Source organism: Porites lutea, chromosome 11, assembly GCF_958299795.1.
Source record: "Porites lutea chromosome 11, jaPorLute2.1, whole genome shotgun sequence".
Lineage (NCBI taxonomy): Eukaryota > Metazoa > Cnidaria > Anthozoa > Scleractinia > Poritidae > Porites > Porites lutea.
This window is the reverse complement of record NC_133211.1, coordinates 28,293,275-28,314,584: the sequence shown is the minus strand read 5'-3', so window position 1 is coordinate 28,314,584 and position 21,310 is coordinate 28,293,275. Positions and strand designations below refer to the sequence as shown.

Genomic DNA, 21,310 nt, shown 5'->3' with positions numbered 1-21,310 from the left:
CTGCGAGCCAGCGAGCTCTGGCAAAAATAAAGTTTTATGAAATTTCAAAAACATGAAAAATGTTTCCTGTAAGCACTTGGACGTTTAGGGTGGAAGAAACACTGATTTGTAACGGTCGTAACAGTTAACCCCACCACTTCGCTAAGATGCGGTAACAGCTGAGCACATCAGACTTTTTTTTGGTAAAGATCCTTAAAGACTTTATTAAGCAAAAACTCTCTAATGTACTCTTGTTGTAATCAGTTTGTAAATGTTTTAATATCTCCTGCGGTCATAAATTCGTTTACATTGTATCTTTTTCTCAAGTTCTATTTACAGTAGCGTGGACTGCCCAAAGCCATGTTTTAAGAAACAAGAGTAGCATTGGTCGCCGGTGTTTGTGCAATCTTTGCAGCCTCCATTGAGATAATATCATGAGCAGCATTGTTTGCTTCTAGGAAGCGATTAATATGTTCGATGACTCTCATCATTTCAGACTGTAAAGTCACCAACTTGTCTCCATTTGTGACGCACTTCAGTTCGAAGTCAGCAATGTCCGCTCTGCTTTGTAAGCCACGCAGACGATAAAAATACTCGAGAGCTTCACGCATTCGACCTTGTAGAACATACAGCTAAAAAATTGAGAAAGAAAGAGAGAGATGAAGTTACTTCTTAGTTCAAAAGTAGTTGACCGATATCAAGCACCAGCCACGTTAACGCCGCGGGGAATAAAAAGCTTTGTTTTTTTTACTTAAACCGTTCTCAAGTTTTTTCACTCGGCAAGGAAAAGTGTAGCCTGCGAAAACAGCCGTCTCTCCTTATTATTCGCCATTAGGGTCGTTTCACAGGAGAGAGTGAGTACATGAAGGGTCGCTATCGTGTTCTCGGGAGCGTGCTTTATTCCCACTCTCCCTTTCCCTTCAAACGCCTGCCACGCAGCCTAGTCTTGTACCGCTACAATTCATTTCCAACACTTTCTCAACCAATCAAAGGTCAATCATGATATTGTTAACCCGCGTAGCTGGCGGGATTAGTATGCGGGTGGTGTAGTTTTTTTTTTTGGCGGCGAAGCCGCGTGAAAGTTGGGAGAAAGTCAAATCTCTCGCGGCTCAGGTGCCAAGAAAGAAACCCCGAGCTCAACTGACAACCCCCCCAGCTACGCAGGCTAATGATTTGCTGGTACGCATGTTTCCGTGATTGCGGTATGTTACATGACCTGGCTCAGAAATGACTGGTGCCTTGGAGAGCTGTGATAGGCCAGTCGAGCAGCTGACTTAGCTTTGATCATCGCGACACTCAGGGTGCTTTTCATTACGATAACAATTTCGAAAAGAAATGACGTCGACAATGACGTCAAAACTCAACGAGTAGTTTTTAGGGCTAGATGCAGGTTAGAGAAGTAATCCGGTCCTTAATTATTTTTGTTTGCTTCATTTCAAATTTGGAACGAAGTGATATTATAATAAAGGATTTAACTTACTTCCCTGTGGTCCTTCAAACTTCCTTCGTTGTTAACTCTTCTTTCAACAAGTCGCAGCAAGGCAGCTTTGTTGTTGAGAAATGTGTTTTGTAATTTTTGATAAATTACCGCTAACTTGTTGTTTTCACTCAAGGCGGTCGTCACTCCAGCCTAAGGTAATGAAATAGAACATTTAGTTACTAAACTAGAATCTGTAATTACACTTAAGGAAGGCAGTTTATTAATTGAGAAGTTATATCAAACTGTCGACGTAATGCTTCATGCGAAATCCAGACGAATTTTCGACAAGTTGAAAATTCGTGCGTTAAGTTGTTTCGTTCATACGGAACCACCTTAACTGTACGAAAATTTAGACGCCTAGCCGGTTAAAGTTCCGTGTGAACAGAGCGAAAATGTTGAACCGTCCCATATGAACCAAGTGGCCCGTCACTTCAGGAAAATTCGTCGAGTGTCGCATGAGCTTAGCCGAAGACGTCAGTGTTAAACATCACGGCTAAGCCTTGTTTTTTACGATCCACTTCTTAGTGTCTCAGGGATATCGAATACAAACACTGAGATGATCTCGTGTTTGGTACATATCATTCATCTTTCTTACTTGATTTGTTGTTAACACTGTATTTCTTTCACACATGTGCAACTCATGACTTTCTTTTCCACGGCTTAGTCGCTCTGAAAGGGAAAATAATAAACAGCATGTCTGGTTTAGTGCAGCCAGAAGTGGTTGAGTGGAAACTACATGGATCAAACCCATAGCATTTTTCAGAACTTTTGAGCTACATGTGAGCTATATATGACCCCGTGATGTGGATAAGATGGACGGTCGTGTGTTTGAGTGCTCCGCGTAACATTTCGTAAACTTCTAATGTTTAAGTTTTCCTTCTGCTTTTTCCTATTTGTTTGGTTATTTTGTTTCATATTATGCCTGAGTCTATTGCCAACCTACGAAGAGAAAATAACGATCTCAAATCTAAAGTCTTATTAAGTTATTTAATACTCTCATGTCAGCCTCTCTTCGTAATCGTTATGTACTTGCCTTGTTTTATGTTAGTTTAAATTCCATTAACTGTATAGTAGTGTCTTCACTGTTATTTAGTCCATCTATATATAAATCTTGTTTTGTAATACGTCTTCAGCTCCCCCCGCCTCGATTTGTTTATAAGCTATTTGCGGGTGGGAAAGTAATGTAATTAGTTATTTGCCAATTTTCAATAAAATTTGTTGTTGTTGTTGTTGTTGTCGTGTATTTTATGTAATGTAGACCCCGGATGCAGCAGTTCTCGAGGCAGTGCGGACAAACTGTGACGTTGTCCAGGAAGTATATGCTAGACATCATTACCTTCAAGCTGAAGCAAAGATTTCTTTAAGTCTTGCTCAGTCTCGAATCCAGTTTCTATCTGTATTTTCAACTCCGTCATTTCCTCACTGAAAAGCAACACATCATAAAAACTCAGTTGACATTTTACGCAAATGGTGTAGCCCGCCCGCGTGGCGTGTTTTCGCCCACCCGCCCGCCCTTTTAAATGCCTAGCTAGAAAAAAACACAAAATTAAAAAACTGGTGGGTAACCAACCCTGGGGGGGAGGGGGTACTTCCTATGATGGCCTATACGGGGAGGCCCCGCCCGAAAGGGTACCTTTTTCAGGCTTCAGGTATATGAAAGGGTAGGGATTTCACTTGTTGAAGTATATAAAAGGGAAGGAAAATCTGTCATTTGTGTCTGTGAAAGGGCCCAAAAGGGCTAACAGATGAATTTTATGGCTTTAAAAAGTCGAGAAAATGTTCTATTTTTGTGATGGATTCCTATTTAAAAGACGGTGCATTTACAGCAGTTAAAAGGTGCAAAGTTCTAAACAAGGTATGTCAAAGCGGTATCATTTGTCAATAGAAGGAATACAACAGGGCTACCTTTTTCGTGAAAAATGGTACATGAAAGGGTAAGGGGTTGGACCTCGGGGCGGAGCCTACCAGCATAAACATTTGTTGAGTACCCCCCACCCCCTCCTCCTCCCGGAACCAGTTGCGACAACAAATTTGTTTCATTTGCCTGCACACCATCAGGGCATCTGATAAAAGACAGTGATCTTACTTAAGATCATTAATGCACTCCTGTGTTGTAGCTATAGCTTTATTCATCATTTGAGTCGAGGACTCCATGTCAGCCATTTTCTTTTCCATCATCTCCGACTTCCACGTGATATGATCCAGGCGTTTTGTAAGTTCCATGGTTTCCTTCTGTAACAAGACAAGAGGAACAAACAGTGACGTGCTGCTATAAACATATTAAAGATAGATACATGTACTATATTTCAAACACATATCGAACATCGTGCCGGCGCGGTTGGCCTAGAGGGTTTGGTGCACTTAATTCCAGTCCTCACTCCTCAATATTTACTTCCGTCTTAGTGGGTTCCAGGCCTCGCTCCTACTTATTTACTTCCGCGACGGGCCGAATAGGTGTTCACACTGCACCAGCTATCCGATATGTGACGCTCCACTTTCGAGATGAACGCGGCGCAGCTTCGCTCCTTTACAGAAGTCGCCCCGCCACAACCATTGTTGTCTGTGAACAGCCCTAATTATCCGGCATGATTTTCGTGGCAGCGAAAAAGCTGGAGGTAGCGCATCCATAAAGTGGTTCTTCGTGATCGACTACATTTCCTGGTCAAATTGGAATTTAAAAATCTTGGTTTTTGAGGTAAGGGAAAAACCGAAGTACCCGGGGAAAAAGTAGAAAATCAACAACAAACTCAAACCCCTATGGCGTCAACGCCGGAATTTGAACCCGGGCCACATGGGCGGGAGGCGAGTGCTCTAACCATTGCGCCACCCCTGCTCGACAGATAGATAATTCATATTTGTATTTGTATTTGTATTTATTTATTTGCCACACGATTACAATAATTACAAAGAAATGCCAAAAAAATGTAGGAAGAAATGACGAGGAGGCCTAAAGGAAACTATAGAGCTTATGTTAATTAGGCCTCCTCAATTACAATTTTTCGAAGATGGCATAACAATTACGGCGGAAGGTGGAAAATTCAACTAATCAATATTAAGGAAGTTTACAAATAATGTTGATATATAACTAGTAATAGTTGACACTACAGCTGCCCCCGTTCTGTATATTGTCGGTCAATAGTATTCTTGCTGGTTGTGTAGCTCTTTGAAATATACCGATTCATAATGAAGATTTTCACACATATTCCATACAATAGGTGAGATAAATACAGGAAACGCAAGGTTCCATGCACAGTTTCAGCTCGATTTACACAGCTTTGATCAAAACATGCTCAGTCTCGAGAATAGTTTATTCTAAACCATAAGAAAAGATTTAATAAGAAGTTGAATTTTTGGCTATTTCTCTTTCCCTTTTTACATTCAGTTCATTTTATTTGCCGGAAAGTAAGCCTTAGAAATTAAAAGGACGTTTGATCGATTCACGCTAGCGCATTCTAGTCTTATTTGAAACTTTATAACGGAAGGACATCTGTGAGCAGGGAATAAGTCAGCACAGAATTTGATTGTCGGCGAATTTCTGTAAATGTCCATCAATCTGCTAGTGATAAGCTAGCCGTTGTTCACTCGTCTTGCTTGTTTGGGGCTGAGTCTTATTCCGGTCAAAGAGAGAGAAAGATTTTCTGGCAAGGTTTCCAATATAAATCAAAGATTTGTGAACTCGTGTCTGGAAAACTCTCCAAGTAATAGTAGTAATCAATTGTATTTAATAACACTATTAATACCATACCATTGACATTAATTAGGCCAATTATTCATCGTGGAACGTTAAACAGACAACCAAACAACACTAACCTTCATCTCCTCCTCTCTGGGTTTTAAATCTGCTATTTCCCCCTGAAATTTCGACGCCATTTCATCGTGCTGTTGTGCGACTTTCTCTAAAATCTTGTCAAGTTGTGCAATGGTCTGAAACGGACAAGACAATTACATTAAGCTACAGACGAAGCCGGTCAATAAATCATAAATCATTCACCAAAATAAAGTTTCAAAATAGGTCTATTTACCTGTTGCCTTTCGTTGTGAATCTTTTCAAGTTTTGAGACCTAGGAGAGTTAACACACCGCAAAGAATAAATCAGTACAAACACGGATTATAACATAAAAAACGCAGAAAACAAAAACCAACAACAAAGAACAGGGTCAACTTTATAGAACCAAGAGTAAATGAACAAATGATAAATAAATAATGATAAAAAAAACATAACGTACACTTGATGACGAAGGCGGCGAGAGTAAAGAAGAATACGAAGAAGAAAAAAATAAGGCTTAACGTCTGTTTGAGAATCATATCACTTTTTTTATTTTAAAGTCCTTTACGTCATAAATGCTCCTAGCATCAACAATTTGCGAGTTTTGAGGTTTATTTTTACTAGCATAAAAGGTAGGATCGACCTATATAAGTTCCATAGTGGGGGAGATTTTACTGATACGGTATTTAAGATATATGTACGAACATGCAACAAACAAACTGAACAACATTCAACAAACCTGATCTCGGACATTATCTACAAGCTTGACTATTTCATCTGCCCTTTGGGTTGCCTACAGAAGGAATATCAAGAAGTAACAAAAGCAGTTAGTGTACACACATCACACAACATTTATTAGAAAACCATGTGCTGTTTTCTCATGAATCATGAACAGCTTTAGTACGGCCGTTTTACTAATTGAGTTCCGACTGGCACAGAACAGTTACACTTAAACGCAAAGACACGTAACAATATTTTAAGAAAAACTGCCAAATAACCAGAAAGGTACGTACCTTCTCACGTTTCTTTTTAGAGTCAACATGGCTCTTTGCAAGATCTTGTGTATCCGAAGTGATCCTTGCCTAATTCAACAACAAAAGGTTAAACATTTTGGACAGCTTAACTTCTGATGATAATTATAGTGATATTACGGAATTCTAACAAAGAATTTGCTGAGTAGACGTTGTGTTGTGAGTGGGGAAGTGCAATCCCTGCTTCTCCTCCAAATAATGGGGATCACATTTTATGAGTGATCACAGCCACGCTTACAAACATCAGGCACTTTTTGCTCCACATCCGCTCGTGGGACAGAAGTTCAAGGACGACAAAGACCTCATTTCTTTACATCCTTTTTTTTCTTTATATCTGCCTGTTTAACTCCGATACTATAATTTACATAGCTGGGCAAGATGGAATAATATTGCAAGCTCGGAATCGCCCTCGATGTACCCGCAAGCGACTTATTTTTCACCAACCAAACGTAACCAGTCAAGATGACAGTTTTCTAACCTGCAGTACAGTCCTAGCGTGTGCCTCATCCTTCAGCTGTTTCTTGAGTGCATCAGCTGTTGTTTTTAAAGATTCCTCAACACCCATTACCTCCTCCTTCTTTACAACAAGAGTTTCAACAAGATTGCTATGAAGCACTTCAACTTTTTTCGTCTCCTCCTTGGACACCTAATAATCAAGAAAGACAGGCTCGAAAACTGCTCGAAATAGTCAGTTCATACGTTTGGATCATGCAAATGAGATTTCCAGTACTCGATTCCTTATTAATAAATTTAAAAAAAAAACAACAACAAAATGTACAAACACTATCCTATTTACATCTTAGTGACGTTTTTCCTGCATTTTGCACAAGACATTATGTTGAAAAGTTTCACAAATAATTCATTGGAAGAACAAAGCCAGAATAATAATGTATATTCCTATCTTCACTTGAGCTATAACAAACAGCTTCCAAACCCCTTTAACTCAACAGACTGCCCATCAAACCAACACAGCTTGATAAGAGCATAACAATTTTTCAGAAAAATAAGACTTAAGACAATAACCTCCATCTGCTCATTAATCTTCTCCATTTCTTGCTCAGAACGCTTAATGGCCTTCTCATCAGCAACCTTTTGTTTGGCACTAGAAGAATAAAGAGAGCATTATCACTGTAGATCACCACGCTATAGACTGTACAAGGGTTAACTACAAGGGTATACTGCGGCATGCCTGATCAGTTGCATTTGAAATGATTACATTGTAAGGAAAATGACCACATTCTTTAAATATCAAACTACAGTGTATAACTTAGTTAATTGACAATTATTCCACAAGTACGCGTTGAATATAAGATGATAGATAGTCAACGAGGAGCGTGGCGCCGAGTTGGCTATGATCATCTCATATCCAGCAAGCGCGAGTGGAATAATTGTTTTAATTAAAAACGCCCACAAAATATCGAGAATTCTTCTAGATTTTGTTTGTAAAAACAACCGATTTTCAACTTGTTTTTAATTAATTTTTTAAAATTTTGTTACAGTTTATTTATTTATACAGGAGCTTCTGAATTAGCATAGCTAATTTAGACAGAGTCCTGTTAAAAACAGGAAAAAACTTAATATCATTAATTACCAGCAATTAATAAAAATACCACTTTCTAATCAATACAAAGGAATTATGACAAGATAGTAGTACACTAAAAGTACGTAAGCACACGACAATGGAAGAATTTCAGGGGATAGCTGCCTGGGACTTGAAATAACGTTTTGCTAGGGACTTAAATTTACTGAAGTCTTTAACGGCTCTAATATTGGAGTGGAGGGAATTCTAGGCACGCGCACCGTTAATCCGAAAATTGCCCTGGTACTTTGTGGTTTTGGCCAGAGGCAGCCGTAGCTGATCACATCGCCTTGTGAAGTGAGTGAGAGTGGAGCCTAAATTCACTCAGCAGATAAGAAGGTGTTATTCCATTGATACACTTATAGACAAGGCCGATAGATTTAAGGAAGTAACGGCGCGCTTGCAAAAGGGGTCAGCAAAATATGGTAGAAAGTTCATCTGACTAAACCGCCCGGCCCGCAATTATGCATGCAGCACGGGGACTTAGCTTGTCTAGAAGTAGGATTTACTAACCTGACCACAACTATCCCAAACGAAGGCCCAATAGTCAAATAAGGGCAGAACCATCGTATTATATAATGTAATACAAGTAGACTTAGGTGAGACTTTCCGAGCGCCGGGCGCAGTAACGCCAATCAATCTAGAGGGGATCTTCTTGCCTAACAGGCTAACGTTCTCTTTCCAGAAAAAGTTTCATCCATAGTTACACCAAGATATTTAAAAGTATCCAGCCTATCAGCCGCATGCGTTAAGCCTCTGGTGGTACCTATCAGCAATATTTGAGCCTTGGAAACAGTAAGCATGAAGTAGATGCATCGGAACCAACTTATTAATCTATCGAGATCCGTTGAAAGCCTAGACTCAATTTCGCTAACAGATTGGCCAGCAAAAAACAAAAGCGTATAAATTTTGCCAAATTCGAGGTTGGGCGCTTATTTGAATAAATACGGTAGCTAAGAAGAAGAAGAAGAAGACAAGGTACAGTTGGTAGTTCAAGCTCAACTGAGCATACAATAAGCGACTATAAAAAATAAAAAGCCCAATTTTGATAATCTATCGTCCCCCAAGAAGCCACTGTCAAAATCGTTTTTGGGGGACGACAATTTTGATAGTGTTACAGCCGATATATTTAAAAAAGAACAAATATGATATGAACTCTCACCATTGCTCCAGTTTTCTGTTTATATCAGTGTTTTCCAACTTGGTTTGCTTGATTCTTGAGTTTAGTTCTTTAAGTCGTTTTGAAATGTTCTTCATTTCATGTTCTAACTTGGCATTTTCACTTTCCATCGTTGCTTGCTAAAAGAAAAAAAATTGACGCCAGCTCTTTTCACAGAAATACCGTATACAGAACGGTGATTGACGAATTTCAATCATTTGGTGAAGTGCAAGATTAAATTCTGCTGAACCTCGCATTAAGCGATTTGACTCACAGTTATCTGTTTCTCATTTCTCAGTTTGTTATTTTCGTCTACAAGTTTTATATGCTCGGCCTCTTGTTCCACAATCTTCTCACGGAGTTTCTGAACCTAGAAACACAAAAATCAAGGTACAACATGCAGTTAATACTCTTACGTACAGTGCCGGTACACTGTGTTAATGTTCAGCTGCACTGTAGATCACACAATGACCAACATAAACACAGGCCAAGATCGCTTGTTAGAAAAAGCCAATAGATTGGTCAGTCCATTATTGATCATTATCATTATCATCATTTGCATGTCTTTTATACTGCCTCAAATTACGTACTGTCATGGAATTTTATTCTGTCGGGCATCAGATTGTAGAAAGATGGCGCGCATACATGCAAGAGCGTTAAGGGCCGTCTACTGCGACACGAGAAGTTCATAATTATGAGGAACTCTTGAGAATAGCTAAACTTTCAACACTAGTAGTACACGACACTAACGCTAGTCCACTAGCCCAAGACTAGTCAAACTTCACGCTGGGCTGGTAAAAATGGGGTCCAACTAGCCAGCCCCTAGACCAGTTAGTTTAGCGGAAAAAATAAATCTTCTACAACTCTATAACTTGAGAAGTTCTTTTTCTAAAACGCTTCATCAATTGTTAGTTTAAATGTAAGCCAAAGGACTTGCTATCCATATCGTACAGTTGACTCCAGTCGCAGCACGGATGCCATGTTGGAAATGAACTTACGTCCTTGTTTCCATGTTACTGAATAAAATAGGGGCCTGGGACTGGGTGGGTGAGAGCCACCGAGGGTCTGTCATCTATTGATATATCTTTCTAAAATAAAGATATGATAGTACGCGCGTTCCGATTGGTTAAAAACCGATGGTTTATTGTGCCAGTAAACTCATAGAAAACGTCAAGTTATTTTATAACAGCAATAGACCACACTATCTATGGGTTTACCGGCGTGATAACCCACTGTGCGCTGAGATATTAGCAAATCCGAACTCTCCTTTTGTCAGAAAACAGAAAATTTCTGCCTCCACATGATTAAGAGTCATAAAAGTTCTGAACCCCCTGTACAGGCTGCTAACAATTTTAAGTTTCGAACAACCTCAATTTTTCTTGAACCAGTGGCTTGTTCTCATGGGCCAGTGATTTATCAAACTCGTTAGCCCAATGCCTGGTGTCCAAAAACATTTATAATTGTCAAGCACTGCAGTCTATAATGATGCATAAGGCAAATTACAACATATGCCCTCCGTACATACAAGTAAAAGACCTTTTAAACTAGATAAATCTTGTTATGGACTTGAAATTTCTGGCGACTTTATCATTCCGCGTTTTAATACCTGCAATACAACCACACCAACGGGAAACAAAGCCAGAGAAATGTGGGTCCGTTATTAGAGGGACAGGAGTCCATGCAAAAGTCTCACAAATTCATTGTTGAAAAGATATCTGAGACAAGAGATCATGAACGAAATGACACAAGTACCTTATCTTGCTGAGTTGCTTCTAAGGCTTTAATTCTTTCTTCTCTGCCCTCTAAAACAGAGAATAATGATTGGAATCAAGATATTTTAACTATCAATGTAATGTGTCTATAAAGTTCTCACTCTAAACTTTTCAATGCACCATCAGCAAAACCCAACCAAACAGCTTTTATGACATCATTGATGCTACTTTAATTTATAAAACAACCAATGAATAGAGGGGTTACAGTCTCTAAGGGCCTGTTTACATGGAGGTGGGGACCCCAGGTAAGTGAGGTAGCTGCTTACGTTGGATAAATGGTAAAATTTGACCCCGGCTGAGAGGTTTGCCGGTTAGCTCAGTTGGGAGAGTGCCGGTCTGCTGAGCGGGAGGTCGTGGGTTCAAACCCCAGCCGGACCAACACTCAGGGTCTTTAAATAACTGGGAGAAAGTGCTGCCTTTGTAATAACATCTGCAAACGGTTAGACTTTCTAGTCTTCTCGGATAAGGACGATAAAGTGTAGGCCCCGTCTCACAAGCCCTTGCACATGTATTAAATCTGTGGGATGTTAAAGAACCCACACACTCTTCGTAAAGAGTAGGGCACGTAGTGCCCGGTGTAGAGGTCTATCTCACTTTCACCTCATGTATGGGGGCATCATTGCTCATTCCTTCATTACTTGTAAACTGCACATTAAGCAGTCTGGCAAAGTCCCCCAACCAGTGTTGTAAATTATCCCTGAAAAGCCTTAAGGGGAGTGGATAATAAGAATAATATTTACAATTTAGGGTAGCCCGGTCTGGCAGACAGGGCTACCCGCCTTGGAGGGTCACCCCACCTATCATGTTAATATGATCAAATTAAAATCAGAGATTATATGGACAGGCAGGTTACCTCACCTACCTGGGGTCCCCCACCTCCATGTAAACAGACCCTAAGAAACTGAGCCACTGTATCAGTGAGGACCCCCAAAGGGAATAACATTTTTACTTTATCAACTTAGTTGATAAGAATATAGGATCTTGTTTACTGTGGGTAATGTCGACCGACATATCGGTCGATATAGCGGTCGATATAGCGGTCGACACTCGGTCGATAGTCGGTCGACACTCGGTCGACATAGCGGTCGATAGTCGGTCGATAGTGGGTCGACACTCGGTAGAGACACGGTCGATAGTCGTTCCAGATGTGTCTCGGCCGATATAGCTTTTCGTTCACCGACACTTCGCCGACATTTCGCAGACACCTCGCCGACACTTCGCCGATAGTTGGTCGATACTTGGTCGATACTTGACCGATGTATCGGTCAGTAATTGGTCGACACTCGGTCGATGGTCGGTCGACACTAAGCATTTCCTACATTTTTTGGCTTGGAAAACAAGAAATTAGAAAGCATTTTCTAGCTTGGACCTAACTGTTTTTTTAAAATGTGTTTCTGCTTTTTTAATTTCAAATTTCAATGTACTTAGCCAAAATTCTGGAATAATAGCTATTAGTTATTTATCTAGCCTTTTCTTTTAATTCATGTGGACGGGATTTAGCCTATCTGTATCGATGCCCACCACCTTTTCGCAGACGTTTCCTCCCCTGTTTTTTTTTAGGGGTGGGGGTGTCTCGCTACGCGTAGCCGGCTAGAATTGAATCATGAAGAAGTCCGCTAAGTGAGAATGATAGGCCTATATGTCCGCTAAGTGAGAATGATAGGCCTATATCTGGCTGATTTTTCCTATGCCGAGAATTTTTCAACCGACTCAGAACTACATTGATGAAAAAATGTATTTACAGTTCATTTTTTTTAACTTGTTTTTCCTTAACAAGTTAAGATAATATTAATGTTAACGCGGTGCATACTGTTTTCCTTTTATTGGATGACCAAAAGTGACTTACCATTCAATATTAATTTCTGTATACGCACGGGCGTCTTTATTTTGAACACAATATAAATATAAAGCGAAAGGACAGAGCAAAAGGACAGGATAATGTAATGAGAACGTATGAGTATTTTCCTTGCTGTAAATTGAAATCATTCCCACAATAAATGAATGTGTTCAGTCTGCTGGATATTTTTGTCACCTTACTCGGCGCATTATCAGCGCATTTTATCAATAACTGATCGTTAAACAAAGGACCGTTCCCGTTTTCAATGCAGAAATATATAAGTTTAATTTGTGGTCTCTGCACAAACGAGAACTTGGTGTGATGAAGCAGGTCAAAGCCCGGTAATAAAAGATGTGTATTCCTCGCTCTTAAAGCATGTCATCAACTGCCTTTTCCTATTCATTATTCGTCCACTTCAGCTAAAACTCAGACGATCGGTGATGATACAAACTGGAAAAAAAAATGGTTATCATGTCCTTAGTTCCCAGTGCTCTTCGGTTCGCTTCATAGAGTAATCGCGCCTCGCACTGCCACATGTTCCGCCATCGCATGATAACAGTAATTAATGACGTCTTTGCTTAAAAAAAAGCCATTGGACTCACCTGATAAATTAACACACGACTGATATTCGAACGACAGTTGACCGATATACCACCGACAGTTGACCGATGACCGACTGTCGACCGACTATCGACCGACTGTCGACCGCTATATCGACCGCTATGTCGACCGATATCTCAGTCGACATTACCCACAGTAAACAAGATCCAGAATATATACAGTATACATAAAGACATAAAACATTAATTTGCTTTTACTTAACTATTTAGCATAAAATGAAAGCCTGCACTGACCCAAAATAACTTGCTGATGTGAATTTTCCCTGAGTGTGTTTCTTATGTCATTCATGGTATGTGTGTTGGATGTGAAGTACATGCGAAGTTGTGCCAGTTCATCACTATTTTAAATAAAACCAAATATATTACACAATCAACACATTATATTTCACCAAAAAATTTAAATTTATAATATTTCATTAATTCTTCTGACAGTGCTTATGGGAAGTGTTAAAGAGGGCAAAAACAAAGTACAGCGAAGCTGTGTACTGCAATGTTCATCACCTCAGACAACAACTAAACTACAAATTAAACTTAATTCATTTTCTTTTTAGTATTTTTCAGAATGCCAGGGTCTTAAAAGAACTGAGAAAGAAGGACTGCCTTTGCCCTACACTTTCTTGTGCAGGATCAGAACACCATGTTGAAATGGTAGTCCCATCTCCGATCCAGTAGGAGATGTAAAAACAGTAGAATCTTGATTACTGTTTGCATGTTTAACACAAGTCACATTGATACTTGAAGAAACGTAATGTTTGATTTGCAGCATTGCTTAACCTTGTTTGCACAATTAATTAACCAAAAAAGGGAATAAAAATTATCTTTATAGATATTTCCTCAATCAAAATATCTGCCTGACTACAGGTATTCATAAATCATAGTCTCATATACATGTAAAAACAACAACAACAACAACATGCAACAACAAAATCACTCAAATGATTTATAAATTATACAAGACTAATGTAATCATACCTGACAGCATTGAGCTCATTCCTTACAACATCAACATCTTGTTTAATAAGATATCTTTCCTGTGCTGCCTTGCCTTGGGCTTCAGCTGTTTTTCTTTCTGTAGCCTGTAGTCGTTCAAGAGTGTTGCGAAGCTCTTCATCCGTTTCATCTTGTTTATGTTGAATGCTTGACATAGCTTCTCCTTCCAGTTCAAGCTTCTCTTCAACTAAAGGACTGAAAATCCACCAAGATTAACAACAATGCTACCAGGTGACAATAGAAACAGCTTTTTCAGCAAAAATTAGTGTGGAAATCCACAAGTTCTACCAATAATTTCTCTCAGTACACTTTTGGATGAAATTAAAGAGAAACAAAAGTGTTCAAACCCTACCAGTGCTTTTGTATGTTGCTGAGATCTTGCAAAACCTTTGCATGTCTTACTTCTGCAAAGCAAATTTGAGGCAATTGAAATTAAACATTAAGTATTTGGCTTAACAGTGGTGCACTGAGGTCAATATCATATCAAAAATTAAATTTGGTCACCAAGATGGAATGTGGACAGCACAGAACCTTACTTATTACAAATATTAACCTTAGAATAAACTTTTATTTTGTGTCAAACCATGGTAAGTGTTTCTTTCCCCTTGTTACTGGGCTTCATTAGCATTTTCCTTACAATAAAAAACTAAAAATGCAACTGTGGATAATTTTAAAAAAAGATACATGTAGGATAACATGAGGAAAAAAAAACATTCACAAAGCATCAAGGTTAAAGGCAAGTTTAAAGGCAAGCAGGTTGGAATAATGTATATGTGGTTCAATTTTATCCTTGGTTTAAATTTTATTTTCCTCTGTTTCAAACTCATTATGATACATTACCATATCTAAAAACAAATGTAAATAAAATTTAAATCAAAGATAAAGATGAACCACAAAATATAATTTAAGGTCTCTTCCTTGGGCCAAAACAACAAGAAACTCAATGAAAAAGTATATGCATTTTGAGAACAATTACAACAAAAATCAAAAGAAGAAAACAGCAAGAGTTATTACCATGAGGAGGTAATTATAAAAAAGGAAACATGCCATAAAAGAAGACTTACATAGAGCAAGAGAGAAAAGAGCATACATGTAGGTTGTTTAGCAGTCAAACAAACAGAAGTTAGCTTCTGCAATCATTTACTGTAGAAAGAGGAATACATGACAAATAACAAGACTCAAAATAAGGTTGCAGAGCCAGGAAAGAAAGTCGAAGAATTAAAAACCAAATTGTGTTTATGTAATTTGGTTCAGGAACCTTCAAAGAATGTAGTTGACCAAAGTATGTATATTCACAACCCACGCACAGAGTTCAACTTCCAGAATAACTAATAAAGGAACAACAAACTCAGCCTAATAAAATAATGAGAACTGAACCCTAACCAACTATTGTTTTAACATTTTTTGGAAAGGAGGATTCTGAAGCCAGCCATTAACCCATTCGCCCCTGAGCTGCCTGTAACCGCCCATAGGGATCCATGTCCTTTCTACCGCTTGTGACATCATCAGTTTTAATAGTCAAGGACAACTTTGTCCGCTAACTATTGCAGATTTATGAGATCTTTCAAACCATATCAGAATGGGCACAATTAAGTAAAGGACACCGGAGAAAAAGGTAAAAAACCATGTAACATTGACTTGAAAATTTCCATGAAAATTTTGTTCCACTACCCACATACCTTTTCTTTCATCTTATCCTAAGATCCTACAAGCTTTCCTAAAAACTTTTCCCACCAAAATGAAGCCTACTAAATTCCCAGCAAGAGAAAAAACAATGAGGAAAGAAAAGCAAAAAAAAGAGGAGAAAAGTAAAAATCTCAAAATTTTGCTTTTTGCGCATGCCCGAACTTCGCAACCTAATGTTTTGCATCTGGATCAGAAGGCCGTGAAGTGTACAAACTGTAAACGGTTTTGTGGTAAGATTTAGTTCTTAATAATATGATAGTGTCCAAAGCATGGTTTTTGGCAAAATCTCCTGGGGTGAATGGGCTAATGCAAATTAGAATATGTACTATGTATATAACATACACGTGTAAAATAAAATGTCAAGGAAAAACGGATGAAGAAAAGACAACAGTTGAAATTGTGAAAAACATGCAGAAAACATGAAGGATATTTTGTCAGACAAGACAAGTTGACTAGCAACCAGAACTAACATGTAGCTGTAGGCATTTATGCTCTGCATGCCTTTTTCTAACAACTAAAGAAAAAATCAAGTTAAAATATTTCATAACAGTAGAAAAAAAATCATCATCAATAACAACAACAACAAATTCTTTGTGATGTACCTGCTTGATGAACTCTTTCACTTATCCTGGCCTCAATTCTACCTTGGTAAGCACAATGCCATCTGAGTTCATTGATGTCAATGGCACATGCCTCATGTTCTGTCAAATCAATGAACAGAGTGAAAGAGTTGTTACACAGTACAATCCACTAATCACATGATGGTACAAGTAACAAAATTATATCAGTGCTCAATATTGAGTACCATTGCTGACACTAATCTGCTTTAACATTGTACAGTGGTAGTGGGAATTATTTTAAGCCACAATTGTTTCTTATAATAAAACATAAAAAAAACCCACTCAATTTACAAGTGACACATGATAATAGTCACTGAAATAAAGAGAAACACTTATCATTTTTCAAACCAATGGTTGCTTCTTTACCATGGTCATATACTGTAATTTAGACTAAGGAATAGTTGCTTATTGCAAATGTGCCCGTACTGGTTCTAGTTACTACAAGACTACATAGTTTCTGAGTTGAAACTTCTTGAAAGAGGAACTTTTTTAGACCTACCTTTTTGCACAGCCAATGGAAGATCATACATTCTCTTGTATGCTAGTGTGTCAATCTCATTTCGTAAAAAGAGCACTCTTTCTCTCTCTTTTATCAAAGCTTCTTGGGTAGCAATCCTGTCACATTCCATCCTTCCAAGTAATGTTATGACCTCCTCTATGATATCATAACCGTTTGGAAGAGCCTCAGTGGCTTTTACAGTCTTGGGAGTTGAAACTTTACTTACAATAGTTCCAGCACTTTTGCCTCGAACCTACATCAGCAAATAATAAAATCATTTTTTTTGAAGTGAATACACTACAGTGTTACCCTGAATTTCAGATGATTACTTCGAGTCGTTTTTACTTCCTCAGTAATGTCTGAATCAACTGGATGTTAATGTTGTCCAGTGACATCACTGCCCGAAAACTGGGTAGTGATTTTGATTTGTTGATTGTCCAAGGTAGGCATTTGCATAATTATGTATGTTGATCATCACGCACAGCATGGAGCCCGGATCTGATTAAATGGATCAATTTACATTGCCGTGAAAATGGCTCAGCAAACTTTGCAAAATCTGCCATAAATTTTCCGTACAAATGGACTTTTCCATATAATTACATGTACACGACACAATTTCTCTCAGTCCTCCACAGAATAAAGTGGCAATCTGCTGCAGGAGAGCACCCAAATTTCAATATCAATATTCACAATTTTTGCAGCAAAAGTTTCGCAGGAATTATTTCCTGCACACAAATATATTGTGATCTATATGGTCAAAAATTTTGAGTTTTTAGACTGAAAATTTTGCTGCGTGATAAAGCACACTTACGCATAATCCACCATGTATCTTTAAAAATCTAAATATTGACCAAATCGTCTCTTCACGCTATCTTGTATGCACCCCTTCACTGACATGAGAAATTTTAGTGGGACCATTGTCTGATATTCAGCGGATCGCATGCCTGGCATGCTAGCATGGAGTTAAAACATTTTGACAATCTTTATCATAAACAGCAAAATTGCCCTTGTCTTCAAAACTATGAATTGTTAAATTGAACCACAAATTAATGAAGAATCATTGTGGAGGGTTGGTACAATAGGACATTTCTCTTAATTTAAAGCCGCTTTGTGGCAGTGATCCTCAGCCTGGTCTTGATATGTTTTAGGGCACTGCAACCTCTTTCTGGCCATGCATTGGACACTGGCATTGACAAGCAAACTTCAGCAATGTTACAAACAGTGCAAAAGTTTGCAGCCCGGATAGTTTCTGGAACGAGGAAGTTTGATCATGTTACACCTATTCTTAAGCAGTTACAGTGGCTGCCAATTATTAAACAACTTGCGGTTAGGGATGCCACCATGGTATTTAAATGTTGAAATGGACTTGCACCTCCATATCTTTGTCAGAAGTTTAAAACCAGATCGGAATAGTCTCCCAGACGATTTTCAGTCCATCACTAATTTAGATGTATTTAAAGTAAAAATAAAACAGCATTTTTTAGGGTATTTTTGGAAAACTAAGTTTTCGATATTTGACATTGTGAATTAAGCAGAAAGGCCTTTTTGAGGAGATTAATAAAGTTATTATTATTATTATGTCGCAGTATGAAACTTTGGAATGCTGTCCACATTATGAGTAGTATAGGGCGCATAGCATAACCTACACCACTTGAGAAGCTATACTTAGAAGTAAAAAAAGGTCGATACGAAACCTAATACGATCCTAAAATACATGATGATATGAATCTCTCTACTTAACAAGCCAATTTAGAATATTATTAAATTCCGATACTCTTATTATTATTATTATTATTATTATTATTATTATTATTATTATTATTATTATTATTCATGTTTGCAAGGGCAGGGAACACAGTGCTGTAGGCGGCTTTGAGGGAGACCATTTTAGGCATAACTCCATGGCTGTCTCTAGGTGGCTTTCGTTCATCCCTTCTGGAATTTCCTGCTTCCAAGAATCCTTGTCAAATTTAAACTTTTCCCACTCTGTCAGCAGTTGCTGTTTCTTTTTTTTTTTTTGCATGGTACTTCCTGTACAGGTTTTTATTTTTTTCCTTCTTCCATAAAATCAGAAGAAAACAAGAGAATGATCACTAAAATAAGCATCAGATATTTTACCAAAAAAAGATATTTCTTTGGATGACAAATCTCAATATTACAAAATTTCTGGTGCACTTGTAAAGTAGACAACCCTGCAGCTATAGAAGAGTTTAACAACAAAGGTGCATTGTAAATATTACATGTATTTGAATGTTAGAATAGATAATGTTAAGATAAATTTATCATATTTAATATGGATGCTAACCTCTAATGTTGCCCCACTGGCAGAAGACTCCACTCTAACTGAATCAGCTTCTTCTTCAATGTTACCAAGAGATGCAGAACTTAGAAGCCACCGAATTCGTCTTCCATGGCTGCTAGCTGAGGACAATTGGCTTGACTCTTCAGTAACGCCTTGACTTTCTAGAATCTGCTCAACTTGTCTTGTACTCTTACCCTCTAAATCAATAGGCAAACACACCATCAGTGCTGATACATGCACAGCTGTACTTCTCTCAGTTTTAGATTTTTTCTTACAGTCTTTTGCTAGCAAGAATTCTTTAAGACCCTTACAATATTTAACCAGCACATATACACTTATTTTGGAGCCTGCACCACAGATGAAACTAAACTCTGGTCATTATCCTTGTTCTTGTTCAAACCAGTGTACCAAGATTTGACTAAGTGCCATGACTGGCCTGTTAAAAAAGCCATCGCTGATTTGCTAATCATGATGAAAAGAAATTAAAAATGTATTTCAAATTATTCATTGAGTCAATTGGGGGCCCCAGAACAAGTATATTGGCGCTGCTTTGCAGTCGTTACTGACCAGCATTAAATTATGTTTGCGACACAGGCTAAGTATCTTGGGGTTCAAGCCAATATCAAAGGAAAATAAAAAATAAATTAATATAAACATCAATGAAATACAAAATGAGCTTCTGAGTGAAAACATGATATCATCCACATGTGAATTATAACATGTTATCTTCCGCGAAAAGATCACTGTTGCTATGTCTACATAATAAATAGCGCCTTTCCCAGCAAAAGAATATTTAAAAACTTTGTTTGCCTAAAAAAGAAAGATCATAAAAAAGGATGAAGGATTACTAGTAATATTTATCCATGGTTCAAATTCCACCCGCACCATTTGTCAAAACAATTCTATGGGGTGTCATCCAACCATTTTAATCTTGCTATTTTGTTATAACTGAGGCAACATATAATTTAATTATAAGTGTTACAGCACCTGATACTGCACTGAATCTTTGCTTGCTTAATCTTTCATCCTCATCAAAGTGTTCGGTCTTGTAAAATAAATCAACCAGGTCCTGCAACTGATGCAGATGAGAAACTGCCTTTCGTACACATGAAGAAGAGCTCTTGACAAGCTCACAGCTTCTACGGCGCCACAATCTGCTTTTAAACTGTGGCCATCCTTCAGGAAGGGAAGGAACTATGTCTAGAAGAGAACAATAATATTTTTCCTTCCTTATTATTGAACACCACTGACAACCACATCATAAAGTCTATTTTTTCTCGGGAGGGGGCAGAAGGGGTGCTTGCTCGCAGGGTAGATATCATTATTATCATCATTATTATTATTACTATTAATTTTGTTATTAACATTTTCCGTTCTAGGTACAATGAATCTTGTTTACTGACATCAACCGCATTGTATGACTACCTTTTTCGTCTTGGTCAAAGCTGTGCTCATTTTTACCCCCAACAGTTGATACGATGGGAAGAATTTCTCTTCCACTGTCTTGTGAAGGCAAACTTCTTCCATCCAAGGACGGTAAAATCGCCAAACCTGATCCACCACTTGCCTCTGATCTAGAGTCATCAAAAAATGGAACATCCAACTTTGCTAGGTGAATTTTACTCTCCGAATGACGAGTGACAATTCCATCTTTTATAGTATTTCCTTGCTCGCTTGCAGCCAATCTTCCCTTCAGATCATTTTCGCTAAATGCCGAACGTTCTGAGAGTGATTTTTTGGCTTTTGCTGCACTGCGGTTGACAGTTTGACTTTCCTGAGTTGGGAATGTTATCCCATCACTAATTCCAGCTTTCTTGCTTTCCACGCTGTATTTCCCTGTATTATCTACAGTTGGCATTATTACTCTTCAATGTTTCCTTCAATAATCTCACAAAAGACGAGTTTGTCAAAGTAACTGCTACCTCTTATTGCCGCCATTTTGGAATGATAATTGCTAGGCGACGAAAAGACGATACATCAACCGCTAGGA

General features: G+C 38.3%; 1 protein-coding gene across 1 annotated transcript; it reads right to left on the bottom strand.

Moving 5' to 3' along the window:
- Positions 1-32: 32 nt before the first annotated feature.
- LOC140952129 (coiled-coil domain-containing protein 178-like) lies at positions 33-21,294 on the bottom strand. The gene is made up of 22 exons (XM_073401554.1): positions 20,746-21,294; positions 20,308-20,520; positions 19,324-19,517; positions 17,019-17,271; positions 16,502-16,600; positions 14,566-14,617; positions 14,196-14,408; positions 13,458-13,561; positions 10,747-10,796; positions 9,269-9,364; positions 8,998-9,134; positions 7,280-7,358; positions 6,735-6,902; positions 6,239-6,307; positions 5,965-6,018; positions 5,482-5,520; positions 5,270-5,383; positions 3,546-3,691; positions 2,796-2,881; positions 2,055-2,128; positions 1,460-1,609; positions 33-611 (listed from the first exon to the last, which is right to left on the bottom strand). The coding sequence occupies exons 1-22, from the start codon at positions 21,176-21,178 to the stop codon at positions 345-347; spliced, it is 3,090 nt and encodes a 1,029-aa protein (XP_073257655.1). The 5' UTR covers positions 21,179-21,294; the 3' UTR covers positions 33-344.
- Positions 21,295-21,310: the final 16 nt, after the last annotated feature.

Excerpts from the sequence above, each read along its gene's own strand:
- LOC140952129 (XM_073401554.1), bottom strand. The coding sequence starts at position 21,178 with ATGCCAACTGTAGATAATACAGGGAAATACAGCGTGGAAAGCAAGAAA. Across the intron at positions 6,019-6,238 it reads CTAAAAAGAAACGTGAGAAG|GCAACCCAAAGGGCAGATGA; the intron begins GTACGTACCTTT and ends TTCCTTCTGTAG. Across the intron at positions 2,882-3,545 it reads GAGTGCATTAATGATCTTAA|TGAGGAAATGACGGAGTTGA; the intron begins GTAAGATCACTG and ends GTTGCTTTTCAG.